General features: G+C 33.9%; 1 protein-coding gene across 1 annotated transcript in view; it reads right to left on the bottom strand.

Moving 5' to 3' along the window:
- The window catches only part of LOC139849736 (ABC transporter G family member 21-like), a 67,102-nt gene extending 47,325 nt beyond the window's left edge, over positions 1 to 19,777 (bottom strand). The window contains exons 1-6 of the mRNA XM_071839363.1: positions 19,751 to 19,777; positions 19,411 to 19,596; positions 15,942 to 16,112; positions 14,306 to 15,107; positions 12,448 to 12,649; positions 12,163 to 12,349 (exon numbers count right to left, since the gene is read on the bottom strand). Of these exons, the coding sequence (XP_071695464.1) occupies positions 12,163 to 12,349; positions 12,448 to 12,649; positions 14,306 to 15,107; positions 15,942 to 16,112; positions 19,411 to 19,596; positions 19,751 to 19,777 (1,575 nt within the window). The remainder of the gene's footprint in view (positions 1 to 12,162; positions 12,350 to 12,447; positions 12,650 to 14,305; positions 15,108 to 15,941; positions 16,113 to 19,410; positions 19,597 to 19,750) is intronic.
- Positions 19,778 to 20,137: the final 360 nt, after the last annotated feature.

Here is a 20,137-nt window from a genome sequence, read left to right as displayed (position 1 = left end):
GAGGTTCCCGGGTTATTGTCATAACTTAAGAAATACGGGTGTTGACGATACATATAAAGTTCATCGGGCTTGGAATCAAATTTCTCTATTTTTATGCCCTTTCCCTTATTGTTCTCTTTTGTCTTATTAAATTGTGTTGGGGTAATTTCTATAACATCATCGGAATCCTTGTCGGGATCCGATTCATCGGAGAATTGGTAATCCTCCCAATACTTTGCTTCCTTGGCGGAAACACCATTGACCATAATTAACGTTGGTCGGTTGGTTGAGGATTTTCTTCTACTTAACCGTTTTATTATTTCCCCCACTGGTTCTATTTCTTCTTCCGGTTCCGATTCTTCTTCCGGTTCCGACTCTTCTTCCGGTTCCTCTTCGGGAACTTGTGAATCAATCCACGAATCATTCCAATTTACATTTGACTCTTCATTATTATTAGGTAAGTCAATGGGACTTGTTCTAGAGGTAGACATCTATCACATAATATCAAACACGTTAAGAGATTAATATATCACATAATATTCATATGTTAAAAATATATAGTTTCCAACAAAATTTGTTAAGCAATCATTTTTCAAGTAAACACGGTCGAAGTCTAGACTCACTAATGCATCCTAACAAACTCGATAAGATACACTAATACAAAATTCTGGTTCTCTAAGACCAACGCTCGGATACCAACTGAAATGTCCCGTTCTTATTGATTAAAAACGTTCCATATTAATTGATTTCGTTGCGAGCTTTTGACCTCTATATGAGACATTTTTTCAAAAACTGCATTCATTTTTAAAACAAACCATAACCTTTATTTCATAAATAAAGGTTTAAAAAGCTTTACGTAGATTATCAAATAATGATAATCTAAAATATCCTGTTTACACACGATCATTACATAATGGTTTACAATACAAATATGTTACATCGAAATCAGTTTCTTGAATGCAGTTTTTACACAATATCATACAAACATGGACTCCAAATCTTGTCCTTATTTTAGTATGCAACAGCGGAAGCTCTTAGTATTCACCTGAGAATAAACATGCTTTAAACGTCAACAAAAATGTTGGTGAGTTATAGGTTTAACCTATATATATCAAATCGTAACAATAGACCACAAGATTTCATATTTCAATACACATCCCATACATAGAGATAAAAATCATTCATATGGTGAACACCTGGTAACTGACATTAACAAGATGCATATTTAAGAATATCCCCATCATTCCGGGACACCCTTCGGATATGATATAAATTTCGAAGTACTAAAGCATCCGGTCCTTTGGATGGGGTTTGTTAGGCCCAATAGATCTATCTTTAGGATTCGCGTCAATTAGGGTGTCTGTTCCCTAATTCTTAGATTACCAGACTTAATAAAAGGGGCATATTCGATTTCGATAATTCAACCATAGAATGTAGTTTCACGTACTTGTGTCTATTTTGTAAATCATTTATTAAACCTGCATGTATTCTCATCCCAAAAATATTAGATTTTAAAAGTGGGACTATAACTCACTTTCACAGATTTTTACTTCGTCGGAAAGTAAGACTTGGCCACTGGTTGATTCACGAACCTATAACAATATATATATATATATCAAAGTATGTTCAAAATATATTTACAATACTTTTAATACATTTTGATGTTTTAAGTTTATTAAGTCAGCTGTCCTCGTTAGTAACCTACAACTAGTTGTCCACTGTTAGATGTACAGAAATAAATCGATAAATATTATCTTGAATCAATCCACGACCCAATGTATACGTATCTCAGTATTGATCACAACTCAAACTATATATATATTTTGGAATCAACCTCAACCCTGTATAGCTAACTCCAACATTCACATATAGAGTGTCTATGGTTGTTCCGCAATATATATATAGATGGGTCGACATGATAGGTCGAAACATTGTATACGTGTCTATGGTATCTCAAGATTACATAATATACAATATAAGTTGATTAGGTTATGGTTGGAATAGATTTATTACTAACTTTCACGTAGGTAAAATGAGTAGTTTTTATCAATCTTGTTTTACTCGCCATTTCTTCATTTCTAATCCGTTTTGAGTGATTCCAGTGGCCACGGTTTCGTATTGAACTTAACTTTATGAATCTAAATAGAAAAAGTATAATTTTATAGTCGGAAATACAAGTTACAAGTCGTTTTTGAAAGAGGTAGTCATTTCCGTCGAAAGAACGACATCTTGATGACCATTTTGAAAAACATACTTTCACTTTGAGTTTAACCATGATTTTTGGATATAGTTTCATGTTCATAAGAAAAATCATTTTTCCAGAAGTATAGCTTTTAAATCAAAGTTCTTCTTAGCTTTTAATTATCCCAACCAAAACAGCCCCCGGTTTTACTACGACGGCGTATATCCAGTTTTATGGTGTTTATCGTGTTTCCGGGTTTTAAATCATTAAGTTAGCATATCATATAGATATAGAACATGTGTTTAGTTGATTTTAAAAGTCTAGTTAGAAGGATTAACTTTATTTGCGAACAAGTTTAGAATTAACTAAACTATGTTCTAGTGATTACAAGTTTATAACGTTGAATAAGACAGCTTTTTATGTATGAATCGAATGATGTTATGAACATCATTACTACCTCAAGTTCCTTGGATAAATCTACTGGAAATGAGAAAAATGGATCTAGCTTCAAAGGATCCTTGGATGGCTTGAAAGTTCTTGAAGCAGAATCATGACACGAAAACAATTTCAAGTAAGATTTCCACTCGAAATAAGATTGTTATAGTTATAGAAATTGAATTAAAGTTTGAATATAATTATTACCTTGTATTAGAAGGATAACCTACTGTAAGTAACAAAAGTTTCTTGATCTTGTAATATACAATATAAGTTGATTAGGTTATGGTTGGAATAGATTTATTACTAACTTTCACGTAGGTAAAATGAGTAGTTTTTATCAATCTTGTTTTACTCGCCATTTCTTCATTTCTAATCCGTTTTGAGTGATTCCAGTGGCCACGGTTTCGTATTGAACTTAACTTTATGAATCTAAATAGAAAAAGTATAATTTTATAGTCGGAAAAACAAGTTACAAGTCGTTTTTGAAAGAGGTAGTCATTTCCGTCGAAAGAACGACATCTTGATGACCATTTTGAAAAACATACTTTCACTTTGAGTTTAACCATGATTTTTGGATATAGTTTCATGTTCATAAGAAAAATCATTTTTCCAGAAGTATAGCTTTTAAATCAAAGTTCTTCTTAGCTTTTAATTATCCCAACCAAAACAGCCCCCGGTTTTACTACGACGGCGTATATCCAGTTTTATGGTGTTTATCGTGTTTCCGGGTTTTAAATCATTAAGTTAGCATATCATATAGATATATAACATGTGTTTAGTTGATTTTAAAAGTCTAGTTAGAAGGATTAACTTTATTTGCGAACAAGTTTAGAATTAACTAAACTATGTTCTAGTGATTACAAGTTTATAACGTTGAATAAGACAGCTTTTTATGTATGAATCGAATGATGTTATGAACATCATTACTACCTCAAGTTCCTTGGATAAATCTACTAGAAATGAGAAAAATGGATCTAGCTTCAAAGGATCCTTGGATGGCTTGAAAGTTCTTGAAGTAGAATCATGACACGAAAACAATTTCAAGTAAGATTTCCACTCGAAATAAGATTGTTATAGTTATAGAAATTGAATTAAAGTTTGAATATAATTATTACCTTGTATTAGAAGGATAACCTACTGTAAGTAACAAAAGTTTCTTGATCTTGTAATATACAATATAAGTTGATTAGGTTATGGTTGGAATAGATTTATTACTAACTTTCACGTAGGTAAAATGAGTAGTTTTTATCAATCTTGTTTTACTCGCCATTTCTTCATTTCTAATCCGTTTTGAGTGATTCCAGTGGCCACGGTTTCGTATTGAACTTAACTTTATGAATCTAAATAGAAAAAGTATAATTTTATAGTCGGAAATACAAGTTACAAGTCGTTTTTGAAAGAGGTAGTCATTTCCGTCGAAAGAACGACATCTTGATGACCATTTTGAAAAACATACTTTCACTTTGAGTTTAACCATGATTTTTGGATATAGTTTCATGTTCATAAGAAAAATCATTTTTCCAGAAGTATAGCTTTTAAATCAAAGTTCTTCTTAGCTTTTAATTATCCCAACCAAAACAGCCCCCGGTTTTACTACGACGGCGTATATCCAGTTTTATGGTGTTTATCGTGTTTCCGGGTTTTAAATCATTAAGTTAGCATATCATATAGATATAGAACATGTGTTTAGTTGATTTTAAAAGTCTAGTTAGAAGGATTAACTTTATTTGCCAACAAGTTTAGAATTAACTAAACTATGTTCTAGTGATTACAAGTTTATAACGTTGAATAAGACAGCTTTTTATGTATGAATCGAATGATGTTATGAACATAATTACTACCTCAAGTTCCTTGGATAAATCTACTGGAAATTAGAAAAATGGATCTAGCTTCAAAGGATCCTTGGATGGCTTGAAAGTTCTTGAAGCAGAATCATGACACGAAAACAATTTCAAGTAAGATTTCCACTCGAAATAAGATTGTTATAGTTATAGAAATTGAATTAAAGTTTGAATATAATTATTACCTTGTATTAGAAGGATAACCTACTGTAAGTAACAAAAGTTTCTTGATCTTGGATGATTACTTGGAATGGATTTAGAAAACTTGGAAGTAAACTTGCAATCTTGGAAGTATTCTTGATTTTATGAAACTAGAACTTTTGGAATTTATGAAGAACACTTAGAACTTGAAGATAGAACTTGAGAGAGATCAATTAGATGAAGAAAATTGAAGAATGAAAGTGTTTGTAGGTGTTTTTGGTCGTTGGTGTATGGATTAGATATAAAGGATATGTAATTTTGTTTTCATGTAAATAAGTCATGAATGATTACTCATATTTTTGTAATTTTATGAGATATTTCATGCTAGTTGCCAAATGATGGTTCCCACATGTGTTAGGTAACTCACATGGGCTGCTAAGAGCTGATCATTGGAGTGTATATACCAATAGTACATACATCTAAAAGCTGTGTATTGTACGAGTACGAATACGGGTGCATACGAGTAGAATTGTTGATGAAACTGAACGAGGATGTAATTGTAAGCATTTTTGTTAAGTAGAAGTATTTTGATAAGTGTCTTGATGTCTTTCAAAAGTGTATGAATACATATTAAAACACTACATGTATATACATTTTAACTGAGTCGTTAAGTCATCGTTAGTCGTTACATGTAAGTGTTGTTTTGAAACCTTTAGATTAACGATTTTGTTAAATGTTGTTAACCCATTGTTTATTAAATCAAATGAGATGTTAAATTATTACATTATCATGATATCATGATGTATTAATATATCTTAATATGATATATATACATTAAATGTCGTTACCACGATAATCGTTACATATATGTCTCGTTTCAAAATCATTAAGTTATTAGTCTTGTTTTTACATATGTAGTTCATTCTTAATATACTTAATGATATATTTACTTATCATAATATCATGTTAACTATATATATATATCCATATATATGTCATCATATAGTTTTTGCAAGTTTTAACGTTCGTGAATTGCCGGTCAACTTGGGTGGTCAATTATCTATATGATACCTATTTCAATTAATCAAGTCTTAACAAGTTTAATTGCTTAACATGTTGGAAACACTTAATCATGTAAATAACAATTTCATTTAATATATATATATATATAAACATGGAAAAGTTCGGGTCACTACAGTTTGCAGGTCCAGAATTAGTTCAGATAACAGCGGACAAGGTAGCGATAGCACGTGAAAAGTTGAAAGCAGCACGTGACATACAGAAAATTTATGCCGATCCACGTAGACGTCCAGTAAATTTTGAGGTGGGTGATCGTGTTTACTTGAAAGTGTCACCATGGAAGGGAGTTATAAGGTTTGGTAAGTGAGGTAAGTTAGCTCCGAGGTACATTGGATCGTTCAGAATTATTCAAAGGGTTAACGACCAGACGGTTGTGTTAGAACTTCCAGCAGAGTTAGCAGGGATACACAACACTTTCAACGTATGTTATCTTAGAAAGTGTAATGTTGATGATGAGACACAACTGGTTTCGTTAAGCAATTTGAGGGTTGACTTGAATCAAAAGCTAGTTGAAGAACCGGTTAGGATAGTCGATAGAAAGGTAACAAAGCTGAGAAAGAAGGAGATCCACATGGTGCTTGTTGAGTGGAAGCATAGTTTAGGATCGAACCTTACGTGGGAGACCGAAGAGCTGATGAAGGCTCGTTATCCATGTCTGTTTGACCATTACCAGATTCTGAGGATGGATTCTTCTTAAGGGGGTGGATTTGTAACATCCTCATATCGGGCATAGATGTAAGATGACCTTTTTACCCTTAGGCATAATTGTGTGACTAATTATGCATTTATTTTAATTATATGTTTAGTGTTATTTTATTATTTGGTGAAGACCAGTTTGTGACAAGGGTCACAGAACAGGTTCGTTTATTTAATTTGGACTCCGTTAGGGCAGTCAAATTAAGTACAAAAGTTATTAGATTACTGGTAAATACCCGTGTGTGATGGAGTATTGTATTTTAACTTAAATATATAAGCTTGTGACCAGCCTTTCCTCTCATTTTTCTTGAAGCTTCTATATTACCCTGTACCTAAAATTTTACCACTTGTAAACCCTAGATTTCTAATTTGTGTTCTAGAGCTCAAATCATTCATATCATCTTGTTCTCTACGATTTACCGAGTCTATTGAGGTAAGAATCAAAGTGTTTCAAACTCTAATCTTTGAAAAAAATGAAGATTTTGTGCTAACTTTGTTAAAAGTGCAATTTTGAGTCAAAATGGTTGATTTTGATGTTTGTGTCAAAAACTTGTGGGTTTATGCTTATTGATGTTAAGTGTACTTGATTTGGTCAGTTTAGAGGTAAGAAACGAGCTCTAGAGCAAGAATTGGTGATTTTAGGTTGAAATTCGTCAGTTTTCTGCTGCTGCTGCTGCACGATGAACACAACCGTATGGTTGCAGCTTGCAACTGCACGGGTACACTGTACAACTGTACGGGTGCATGTGCAACCGTATGGATGCAGTGGTGTTGGTGCAACCGGGTAGTATGTGTGCAACCGTACGGATGCATGATGCAACTGTACGGATGGACTTGCAACCGTACGGATGCATGTGAAACCGTACAGATGTATATCAGTGATGCATTAGTGTATAACTTGGCTGTTTCCTAGCCGTTATGTTGTCCGCTTGACTTATGATAATCAGGATGTAAATTCTGAAAATGCATAAGTGTTAGGTAGACTTTTAGTGACACTTTTTGTGACCGATTTTCTGTACTATGCTGTTTTGTGCTAAAGGACATAAACTAACTTGATTTGCCTTATATTCAGGTGATAAGGATAAGGACGTAGCTCAGTGATAGATTACCTGAGCTAGTTGCTGGTATTCGGTGAGTGGGTCTATCTCCGGATAAAGTATTAAGTAGCTGACACGCTACTTGTTCAGACTCTTTACTCTTATGATTATATCCAGCATGATTGCCATGTGTAGTTAGATATTGCCATGCTAGTTAGGACGATTGCATGACAGATTATCTGTGATCTTATGTGCGCACTGTTAGTTGGACACCAACCGAGGCGGCAAGGTTGGGAACCCACCGAGGCGGCAAGGTAGGGTTGATGTGAGATCGACCGTGGTAGCCTGGTCTGGTCATGATGTTACTGGTTGTTCAGTATAGCATTGAAGGACGCATGTGTTGCGTCTGGACGGTTATGCAGTGGAATCAGTAAAGCGGACTATCGGTAGACTGTAGCCTGATCAGCTAAGTCGTGTGCTCGTACAAGCCGCCGATCCTCATATTGTCAGTTGTTGTTATATGCTAGTTCAGGATATTAGCATACCTGTGACCTTTGCATGTTCAGTTGCTTATGCTTGGTCTGTTAGATAGTATCCATTCACTTAGCAGTTGTGCTAATTCTCCCACATTTTCACCCCTTGCAGGATTAGGTACTGCTGTTTAGGACGGGTGTTGCGGACGGCTTGAAGACATGTTTGACTATCAGCTAAACTCTGATGTTGTCTCTTTTGTACTGTATTCATGTAACACCGTAGTTTGGAATGTTGTAAACAATGTTAACTAAGTTGTTTTCTTAACTATAGTTTGTAAACATTAACTAAGGTTATATTGGTAATTATAAGTACTTCCGTTGTGATAAAAAAAATCAGGGTGTTACAATGTTCGATGAGGAGGGAGATAATGTCAACGGCATGAAGATGAGGATCTTGAAGTTGTCATCGAGGAAGCGTCTACGTCGGTTATTTTTGCAATGTTGAAGTATGGTTATCTATTTCTATCAAAAAATGTGGAGATTTGTTGGTGTTATTTTTTGATAGAAATATGATATGGTTACTTGTCCTACATTGGTGGATGGGAGAAAGGAGGTGTAACCTCTTTGAATATAAAATGAAGTTGTCCCATATAAGTGGGTGGAAGAAGTTGGAGGTGAAATCCTTATTTATAAAATGAGCTCATGGGATTCATTTCAACTTGCACAAATCAATACACTTTAAGTATTTAATTATTTCTTTCTTTCTTACCATTATTTGAGAGTTTTATTAGCTAAATACTTTGGAGAGTGTAGTTGGCTTAAGAGAGTCGTCTATGTCATTGTAACAAATTGTGATATAGTGTATTTCTCTCTTTGATGGCCAGTGATTTTTCTCCTATTTTGGAGTTTACACGTTAAATTCTTGTGTTGTGGATTATTCTTATTTCTTTAATGTTATTGTTGAGTTGAGTGGTGGAAATTAGTGAGGCCGTAATTCCCCAACAAACAGAACCATACTCTTTATTATCCTTTCTAGTTCTACCATTTACTTTTTATTCATTTTTTTTATTTTACATACTTAAAACAAAGGCATAAAAAATTACATTGTTTTTCTTGTCTATTTATGCAAGTGAACAATTAAGTTGAAATATTTTAAAAAGAATACAACAAAAACAACAACAAAACTCAATACCACATGAGTGGTGTATAGAGAGGTGAGATATTGACAATCTTTCCCCTATCCGAGAATAAAAACAAGTCATTTATCCACCCAGAGTGAAACACTCTCAAAAGTAGAGAAAGTAATCCCTCTCTTTATTCGGCGGATAAAGAGATTGCTTCCGATTGGACCTCCGGCTAATAAGTAGACAATTTTTTAAAAGAAAAATAGTATAATAAAATTAAAAATAAAAGTGAAACGTCATGCAAATGGTAGAACCAAATTTATGTAGGTTTTAAATCATGTCACCATTGAGTATCTATCCATCTATCTTATAAATTTTAATTTTAATTTTAATTTTACTTTTAATTAGAAATTATAATTAGATTAATTATATTAGATAATCAAATTGTATCTTAATCTTCGTCAGCGTGTGGTATCGGTGATCGAGTTATTTGATGTTTTTCTCGTTCTACTGGTTCTAGTGTTTTTGTTTGTAGTGGTCGGGTTTGTTTTTCGGATTATATCTAGTGGTTTGTTACGCTCAGTTACTGGTGGTTGCTTGCGTTGTCTTGTTTAGTTTTTAGTTGCGTTGGTGGTCAGCGTTCTCTCGACCGTCGTCGATGGTTTGTTATTTTCTTTGTTTAGTGCAAATCGTATGTAAGTTTTCTTTGTTTGCGTCTTAGACTTAGTTGTTTCCTTGCAAAGTGTGTCTTCATGCTCTTGGTGGGATCGTTTGCCATAGGGTACGTATTTTCTCGCTTGTTAACCTCAGTTTGGATTCCCTTTATATCAGTTGTACTTGTTGATTTTTGGATTCGTTAATATTATTGTTTCTCTCGAAATATGCATCAATTTATCAAACAAATCAGATTAAACATTAATTTATATTAAAATCACATTAATTTACGGAGTATTTGCTAATGGTTAATGTCAAAAATAGGCTACAAACTTACACAAATGTACCGATGTCGCCCACAAACTCATTTCCGTCCTACTGTCGCCTACAAACTTATAAAAAATGTGCTGATGTCGCCCACTATACTTTTTTTACCTGTAACGAAAACAATTGATGACGTGGCTTCTAGGTAGTCATGACACGTCGATGATACATCGGAACAGAAACTGAAAGTATATGGGCGACATCGGGACATATAAAATGAAAAAAATAAGTTAAATAATTAAGTTTACCGCTTCAACATGTAACCCGTAATAAAATGTTAACATTGGTACACTTTTTATAAGTTTGTAGGTGACAGTAAGACGGAAATGAGTTTGTGGGCGACATCGGTACATTTGTGTAAATTTGTAGCCTATTTTTAGCTTTAATGCTTTATTAATATGTATCGATGTAGACGAGTAAAAGACTAAAACACGACTTCTAATCATCAAATTAAGAAAGGACAAAATTTAAGGGTAGTCTATTCTATGGGATACTTGGAAGTTAAAAGGCTGGAAAACTTGAGAGGATTTGGGTTCATGGTGTCAAATAATATACCAACCCTTGCAACTTGGTTTTTTTAAGAGGCGGTTAAGGGGCTTGAAGGGTTGGTTAGGGTGGAGGGCAAATTGATCGGGTCGAAGACGCTTCCAAAGCAAAAAGAGGGTTCGAGGGCTCGAGCAAAGTAAGGTAATGGGAAGGTGGATCGTAAAACTATTGTTGATGGATAAGTTTATTCATTTTTTGGTTTGTTAGCTTTCGTTTTGTTATTTGTATTTGCGTGGTTTGATTGTGTTTGGTTTCTTTTGTAGGGCGTTTTAGTTGCTTTTGAGTTGTATAGGCTTTGGTGCCTTTGTTTTGTTTCCGTGTTCCGAGTCTTCATTTTTTTGATGAAGATCTCGTGATTTATAAAGTTCCAGTTTTTAGCCAAAAAAAAAAAAATCTATAATATCTAATAAATTTCTATAATAATAGATGTTATAAATTATAAATAAAGATTATTTAAAAATTAAAAATAAAGAAAAAATTTTAAGCCTCCCATAATAATGTTATTAAAATAATTAATTGTATTTAATAAAAATATTACTAACATATTAATTGTATAATATATGAACCATTTTATACAATCGTATGATAAAACACTCACATGTGTACAATATTTGAAGCATTATGTACAATCTTATGATAAAACACTCACGTGAATATATGTACAATATTTTAAGCATTATGTACAACTTATGATAAAACACTCTTATGACCATATGTACAAAATTTAAAATAAATTGTGCAATCTTTTACAAAACAACTTATAAACACAAGCATATTGTACAACTTTTATATAATAATTGTATTTTAATTTTCAAAAAAATTTCAAGATGCATTTGTTATTACTAATAATTATTATTAGAAATATAAAGCATAATTTATATTATTTTTTATTATTATAATTATATTTATAATCATTATATTATTATTACTCAAATATGGGTTCTTTTTACGAAATTAATTACGTTAGATATGTGCGCGAAATACATGTCTCAATAAAATATTGTAATATATGTAGGCTTTTATGACAAGAAAAATAGTAATTGTGATAAAAATCGGAATATAGTGGTGAGAGAATGAATTAGTTCATTTATTTATACCAGAGTTAACTACGTCAATATGTTTGTAAAACAACTACAAGTTTCTTATTCAGAATCCGTGTTTTCACGAGTCATTAAACTAAATGACTTTAACATTTATATTCATTTAATACCTAAAACATATCATTACACTGTTTTGTCTAAACAAATACGTAGTTCCACGGATTATTTCACTAGTGTATTTGGTTAATATTCATGTTGAATATTAAGTCTTTTCCCAAGAAAAACTTCCACAAAAATACCAGTTTGTCAATTTTATTGAGGGGTGTGAGTGTGAGACAAGTTTTCTTATACAAAACAAGATGTATAAAATTTACTCAAATTTAAGAGCTGAATAAAAAGTGAGATCATTAATTACTTTCCGCTTTAATTTTCTTCTAGACTAGATCGGACTTCCCTCTAAATCAGGTGCCTATATGTATCAATAAACAGTGACCACCTTATCAATACGATACATATAAATGTGATTTTAACGTATGATACAGAGTACGATGTTTAAATTTGTGGCTGAATTACGAGGTAATAAATTAATAGCTGTGGTAGTGTGTACCTGATCTTGCAAATGGGACAAATTAGAGTGCCACCATAAAAGACCCGAAAGGATTGAAACAGACATCACTTGGAAGATTCTCAATCTGGAGTATGATTCATGTCTCCTCTCTTTAAGTCCCCTCTTTAACAAAACTTCAAACTGCATCCACCAACTTGTGGTCCATTGCTTCTTATTATCCAGCGCCTGCTGATGATGATGCACCTACACATCATATCGATCGTTATATACACGGACCACTTTCTATTCATTAATTTACGTATTGGCCAACTTTGATGTGACTTACTTTTTGAGGGCGGTGTCCCTTGAATTGTTAGAGATGTGTCCTGAAAATTTTCATGAATATCGTCTTTAACTAGAGGTTGAAGGTTGTTTTTGTAAGATGATATAAGAAACTGTTTTATTGACTTGTGATCGTTTTGGTTATCTGAACTTCCTTGATGATCTTGTTGATGATGGTCTCGGTTTCTTGTAGTAGGAGATACATCTGTATTTCATGATTTCAAAAATTATGGTACTGGCTAGTTTTACGGTCATATTTTAGGCGGTTGAAATCATCACAAAATTGCTTAGTGGTTATGGTCATGTGTCACAAAATATCTCATGTTCAAACCTAACTAATAGCATATCTTGGTATGTAGGGGTGTTCATCTGTTAGGTTTTTAGTTTTCTCTGTTTATTCGGCTGGGTTTTGATAGGTTTTGAGTTAAAATCGTATTGAATTTCAAAACGTAAATCGAATTAGAATTTGATTCAATTTCGGTTAAAGTGGAATTCAAAAAAGTAAAACCGAACTAAAAATTGAAAATAGAAATGAAACCGGACCGAAAACCGAATTCAAATTCGGTTTGGTAGGCTTTCATTCGGTTCAGATTAACCGTTGTGAAATATATTAAACACCTGAGGATGGTCAAAGAAAAAAGTTAAAAATCATGACGAGATAAAACGAGTTAAACCTCGTAAACCAACAATCTTCGTACATGAGTAAAAGGTAGAAGGTTTCCTTGTTCGGGCTACCCGGGAGGGCGGGTAATCCGACCTCATACTCTGATTTACGTAGTCCAGCAGGATTACTCCATGGCTGTTTCCAACCCATCTCTGGCCACCACTAAATATTCGATCTAGACGGGATTCAAAGCTGATACCTCTTGCAAGGAACTCAGAGCCCAACCATGAAACTCTTCGCACATGGTCCAACAAAACTCATAGACGGCCTAGATGGTTTAAATCTAGTTGATACAACAAACGGCTTATTACAAAGCATTATCAGATATATAGACAAAGTAACGTATATGTTTTTCAGAATACCAAATAAAAAATCATATGAGAAAAACTTCAAATATATTGGCGTCTATTAGAGCATAAATTGATTTTCAGGCAGACTTTAAAACCCATGAAAACTTGATCCTACCATTTTCATTGCATCTCATTTTATTTTATTTTATTATTTAGTTATTTTTTGGCGGGGGTCCTCACAGAAGCAATCTCTCTACCGTGGAGTAGAGAGGGGATGACTTTCTCTTCCTGTGGGTGGAGAATTCTTTCTCGACTCGTGGTTAGAGAAACGATTTCTCTTCTATTTTAGGGTAGATGAAAGATTGCCTACATCTCACCTCCCCCATACTTCACATGTGCAAAATTGGGTATTGTTGTTGTCGTAAAAACTTCAAATGTGATAAATTAGTAAACAGATATATAAAACGTATAGCAGTGACCCGTTAAGCAAGTAATATAGTAACAAGATAATTATAACTACTACCAAAGTCGTCTCATTAATTTCGAAATTTCTCTTCAAAACATAAAAAATGAGCTCCTGCTATTTGGACTGAAAATTAAAGATAAACGAGACTTGATAACTTGAGCTTATGTTATGTAATAGGTGATGGCCAAATAACGGGTCACTAAAAATAGGTGATGGCCAAATAATAATAGACTAATTTTTTAAACTATAAACTAGTTAATTATAAATTTTAAATTTTTATTTGAATACATTTCGCTTCTGTATAAAAATTAATGGATTATAATTTTTCAAAATGTTGGGCCCTCTAAAATTCTGGGACCGTGCAATTGCGCACTTTGAACATGAGCAGAGGACACCCTAACTATCATTCCATAATATATAATTGAAAGAAATTAAAGTTACCATTTGCAAGATCAAGAAGAAAATCAGCAGGATTCATGAAGCTAAATCCGGGTACATGCCCAATTGAACTGAAATACTCCATAACTTGACCCGTATGCCCACTATAAATCGGGCACCCATCTGATAAAACCACCACCTTATCAAACATCCAGTACAACCTACTTGAAGGCTGATGAATTGTAGTAACCACACTTCTCCCTCCTTGAGCCAAACCTTTCAATATAGCCACTATTCGTAGAGTCGTAGTCGAGTCCAACCCTGAAGTCGGCTCGTCCAAAAGTAACAAACTTGGGTTCACCAACATTTCTTGCCCAATGCTAACCCTCTTCCTTTCACCACCCGAAACACCCCGAATAAGTGGCCCACCAACAATACTATCGCGACATTTGGTTAATCCAAGTTCGGTTATAATGAGTTCCACTTGATGTAGTTTCTCGTCACGGGTCAGGTTTTCCGGTAGCCTTAAAAAGGCGGCGTAGGTTAAGGTTTCTGTGACAGTTAAGTGTTGGTATAATATGTCGTCTTGTGTTACAAAACCGGTTTTTCTTTTTATTGAGTTACTTATGGGCTGTCCACTGTAGGTTATGGTTCCTGATATCTTACCGGGTAGTCTACCGGCTAGGGCGGTTAGTAAAGTGGTCTTACCACTGCCAGATGGGCCTAGCATGGCTAGTAACTCTCCCGGGCGGACTACACCACTGACTCCATTAAGAAGCGTTCGCGTTGTATTTGATGTTGGTGAGTTAAGACCATGATCTTGATGTCCTGATTGCGATTTAATAGTGTATCCGAGAGCTTCAAACTGCAAGTAATTAAAAAAATGGGTAAATGGAGAATGTTTTGCCTGTTCAAGTTGCCCGTAGAGGAGTTTTTTTTACTCAGATTTACATGCCATAACCCCGGCATCTTGGGGTATCCCGTGACCGTTTCTGACCCTTTGAACTGAAACCTCCTTTAAAAGATGTTATCATGTTATCTAAATTCAAGCTACCCAAGATGTCGGGGTATCCCGTGACCGTTTCTGACCCTTTGAACTGAAACCTCCTTTAAAAGATGTTATCATGTTATCTAAATTCAAGCTACCCAAGATGTCATCCGTTGACCGTTCATGACCCTTTTCCCGATGACCCGTTTCATAATCGCTTTTAACATTGTAAATTACCACTTATGACCCGTTTCATAGTCGCTTTTAACATTGTCAATTATTACCATTATCATTATTACCACTGGGAAACACAAGTGAACAGTGAAACCGACTTCATGTTGACGTCATCGCCTACTTTTTTTAAAAGAAAATAAGAACTTTTTCCTTTTTCTTCAAAAAAAAAAAATTGTTACCCCTCATCGCAATGCGCGCTTTCTTTACTCGTCTAGTACTATAACATAGTATAATGTTATCTTGTAGGGTATCTTGGTGCATAGTTAAAAGATGTACCAAATTAAGTACTCCGTACTAAAATATATTAACAAAGGGGCTGGATATGATATTATTTGTAGTTTTGTACCAGTAAAATCATGTAGTAGGATCACACTGTGTGTTGTCTAACATGTAACATTACACATTTTTGAGTTCAACTAGCACTGAACATTAATACATATAGAAAAACTAAAGAAAGTATAGATAATTAATACGTACCCTGAGTGTAATGGGGCGTAAAGAATCGCGTACAAAAGGCAATCCAGAAAGAGGTGATTGAGTTTGATCATTTGGAGATTGTGTTTGGGCACAAGGGCTAACGTTGTTTGAAGATGAACCAGGTAGTTGGGCATGAATAGTGGTATGCTTCATTCTTGTATTGACTATACTCTGATTATGGCCTCAAATTCTAGAACTAATTAAGATGACTAGAGAAATAAATATGTGAAAAATAGTACGAATGAAGTGAAGGTTCACATGCAGAAAAATATGGGGAAAGCTTTTAAAGAGGAAAGAATGTGGTTGGGCCGGGTCATGATACATGTGAAACGGGTTAGCTTTTTTCCAGCTAGAACGCGAAATATATTTTAGTGTGGGATGTAATGGGAGAAAAAGCTTACATATAATGAAGGGTAATCTAAAAAATTCATCAATAGGTACTGGTCGCTTACGGGTCAAATAAAACTTTGTACCCAATGACGAGTAGTTGACAGGTCACAAATAATCCGATATGGATAATATCGACCCGTTAAGACCACTTGTAACGGTTAGGATCTCACGGCGTGTGATTCAAGTCACCACAAAAGCAACGCCTAAATGGCAAGAAACGAAGCATTAGATTCGACTGATCGGGAGGCGTTAGTTGTTTTCCAATGGCCAAAGCAATAGTCTTGGGTTTCATGTGCCAAATTATCATTGGTTAATTGTAATTTCTTGATCGTTCACAATTATCTATCTATCTATCTTCTATCTATTTATCTATCTATCTATTCTATTTCTATATATAATAAGAAAACCTTAATTAGCTCATAAAAAAGCAATAAGGTACTAAAACCAAAAAACAACCGTTGGATCATGTTATTCACCATCAAACCACCGAACTATTAGTTGAGTGGTGAAAAGTCTCAGTTGTCTGTGGGCATGTATCATTGAAAAAATAGGTACAGGTTCAAATCCTGAAGGGGAGTTTTCTCCAAAGGTTGTGCGTCTGTTATCATTCACTTTGTGCGGTCCAAGTAGTTAACCTAAAGCATTCCGGGTACGTTTTGTGCGATGGATGCGAGGAGTTTCTTCCTAACGGATATGTGAATGGCAAATGAGAGGATTCAATGCCGATATTGTCGTCCAAAAAAAAAAAAAATGTTATTCACCGTCAATCTAACCATTAAAAAATTGCTTAGCTAATAATGGTATTTGCTTAATCATCATTTAAATTAAACATAACTAGTCTGGATCCAGCCCGCGCGATGCAGCGGGGGCTTTCGACATGTGTATTCATATTTAACGTAGCGTTGTGTATTTACAGAGGGAAAAACGGCTCATGTCTTAAGCGCCGTTTTAGATGTCGTTGTCTTAAGAGTTTTTTAAAAAGTGTCCGTTTCGAACGAAGTTAGTTTCGTTTTGTTCATAAAAAAATTTCGAGTGTAACGGTGCTGTCGGAAAAATTTAACTTGCGGCGAACAGAAAGATACGGGTTGTCGTTGTGTTAAACGTTTTTTAAAAAGTGTCTGTTTCGCGTATAGTTAGTCCCGTTGGGTTCGTGAGACTTTTTCGAGTTGAACGGTAGTCTCGGAAAAATTTAACCCGCACCGAGCGAGAAGATAGGGCCCGTTATAAATCCGGGGGAATTAGTTTATTTCATTTTAATAAAATTATATGTGTACACTTTCTACCCCGGAAAAATTGTAAACATGATGGGTTGTTGTGTAAATTGAGCCGAAGTTGAGAGACCGATTATAGTGTGAACACAAACTCAAAACTACAATCGAAAACAATTGAAACTGCATATCTGGCCATGACTTTTAGTATATAAGGGTTAATTAATAATTAATTACTATTATAACCCTAGTAAAAAAAACCCACGCCCACCTTCCTAATTCCTAACGAATTACACAGATCAAAAAGGCAGATCTCCTAAATTCAACTTTCCACACATCTAATTAGGGTTCTTATTAAAGAACGGCAGTTCTCCCAAATTACATGATCTTAATCAACTATTGTTCATGTTTGGTTATATAATCTAAGCTACATCAGATGCATACTAACTTTATCGGCACTATTATAGAGGTGCTAATATATATTATTTTATAGAGTTGGCTCTGTGAAGCTTGCAGATTTTGGATCATCAAAGGTAAGTAAAAGACAAATTTTTATGAGTGTTAGTTTTTACAATATGATTAGACCACTCCCTATAGTCAATTACCCGCTCATTACCCGCTAGTTATCCGTCATTACACGTAATGCACCATAGGCACGGATTAGTTATCCGCCTTAGTTACCCGCACTCATCACGATGGATTTAATGGAAGTATATATGTTAGTTATAGCAATTGTGGATCCCAAAGGCTTTTTATTGTTTAGACTTGATGCTTTATTGCTTGTACATTGTATATTAAGAGGAGTATTGTTTTTAGCCATTATAGGGAGTGTTTAGTTATGAGTTAGTTATAGAATATTGGTATTGATGTGGCGCTGATGTAGAAGGTTAAGAGGATGAATAGTTTAGTTACGATAGGGAGTAACCTTATTATTTTTAATATTGACTACGTACACATACCGCGTTTATACTCCAGATGTCACTTCTGTTCTCTTACTTTATTTTTTCATTTTAAATTTTATGAATGTATCTACCCTTGGTAGCAGTGTTGTAAAAAATCCGATTACTCGCCGATTAATTCCCGTTTAATCATTTTTAACAACAATCCGTTTCGATTTTCAAAAATTCGTTTAATTAAACGTTCAACGTCGATTGATGGTTCAAAACTGAATTCTGTAACCAAAATCGGTCAAAATAAAAAATGGTTAACATTTTAACATGAATCTAAACTAGAACATTATAATTATGGAGTAAAATGAACAATTTTAGACAATTATATTAAATTTTATTTTTATATTTATGTTTTTTTCTATATTTACACATATAATTTTTAAAATATAATATTTAAATGTATACAGTCCAATCCGATTAGTCCCTGAATTGTCGATTAATCTTTCCAAAGTCCCGACTGATTAATCTCCGATTTGCGAATTTTGCAACCTTGCTTGGTAGTGTTTGAATAGTCGACAGCAAGCGTCGATTTATTGGCGACTTGACTGACTCTTAGAGCATAAAGTAAATTTCAGGCATGATTTAGAACTCATGGAAATTTGATTTTACCATTTTTGTCTCAATTTTATTTTCAATTTAATTTAATTTTCAAAAAAAAAAATTCCTACTTATTGGACAAATGAGTCCACTCGTAAGCAATCTCTCTATCCGTCGAATAGAGAGAGGGATGATTTTCTCTACTTTTGAGAGTGTTTTCAGTCTCGGTGGAGAAATGAATTTTTTTATTCTCGAATAGGGGAAGTATTATCTACATCTTACCTTCCTCATACACTATTTATGTGATATTAGATTTTGTTGTTGTTATTGTGTTGTCTTGCGTCAATAGGTTGTTAATAGGACAAATGAGGGTTATGAACTCACAACTGACATATATAGCCTTATTTGCACTGTGTTGAGGATACGTAAGATCTCGTACTTCCAGTTGGAAGCGGTATGTGTGTTGTTTATGTTGTTATCTCTACTACTGCTGCCGCCGCCGCCGCCGCCGCTGGTCTTTTTATATATTTCAGCTTGTGGTGTCGTTGTCCCATTTACACTTACTTTTGGCTGTTAAATTTGTCATGAATAATTGATGTAACAAATATGAATGATTAAAATCCAAAAAATAAAATAAAAGTTAACAATATATCGAGTAATAAACATATTTGATATTTGTAGGCTTTTACAACATACTTTGGATAGCTTTTAGAGTCTTCCTTACATAGCTGGGTTTATATGCTCTGTCCATTTGAGATGGAAAACAAAAGCGTAACCACATTTATCTTGGAATGTAGGTATCATACACAATCAGTTTATTTAGTATTTCCATTTAAATATTACAAAGACGTAGTGATAAAGAATGTTGTATGTACTAACATTTATACTGTTGCATGTATTAATGTATTGTAAGCAGTGTTGTAAAAAAACCCGATTACTCGCCGATTAATCCCCGATTAATCATTTTTAGGAGCAATCCGCTCCGATTTTCAAAAATCCGTTTAATTTAACGGTCAACGTCAATTGATGAATCAAAATCAAATTTTGTAATCAAAGTCAATCAAAGTCAAAATGGTTAACATTTTAACATGAATTTAAACTAAAATTTTAT

The sequence above is a fragment of the Rutidosis leptorrhynchoides genome, chromosome 5 (genome assembly GCF_046630445.1).
Source record: "Rutidosis leptorrhynchoides isolate AG116_Rl617_1_P2 chromosome 5, CSIRO_AGI_Rlap_v1, whole genome shotgun sequence".
NCBI classification, from domain to species: Eukaryota; Viridiplantae; Streptophyta; class Magnoliopsida; order Asterales; family Asteraceae; genus Rutidosis; species Rutidosis leptorrhynchoides.
The sequence above is the reverse complement of the archived record's forward strand: the minus strand, read 5'-3'. Positions and strand labels throughout refer to the sequence as shown.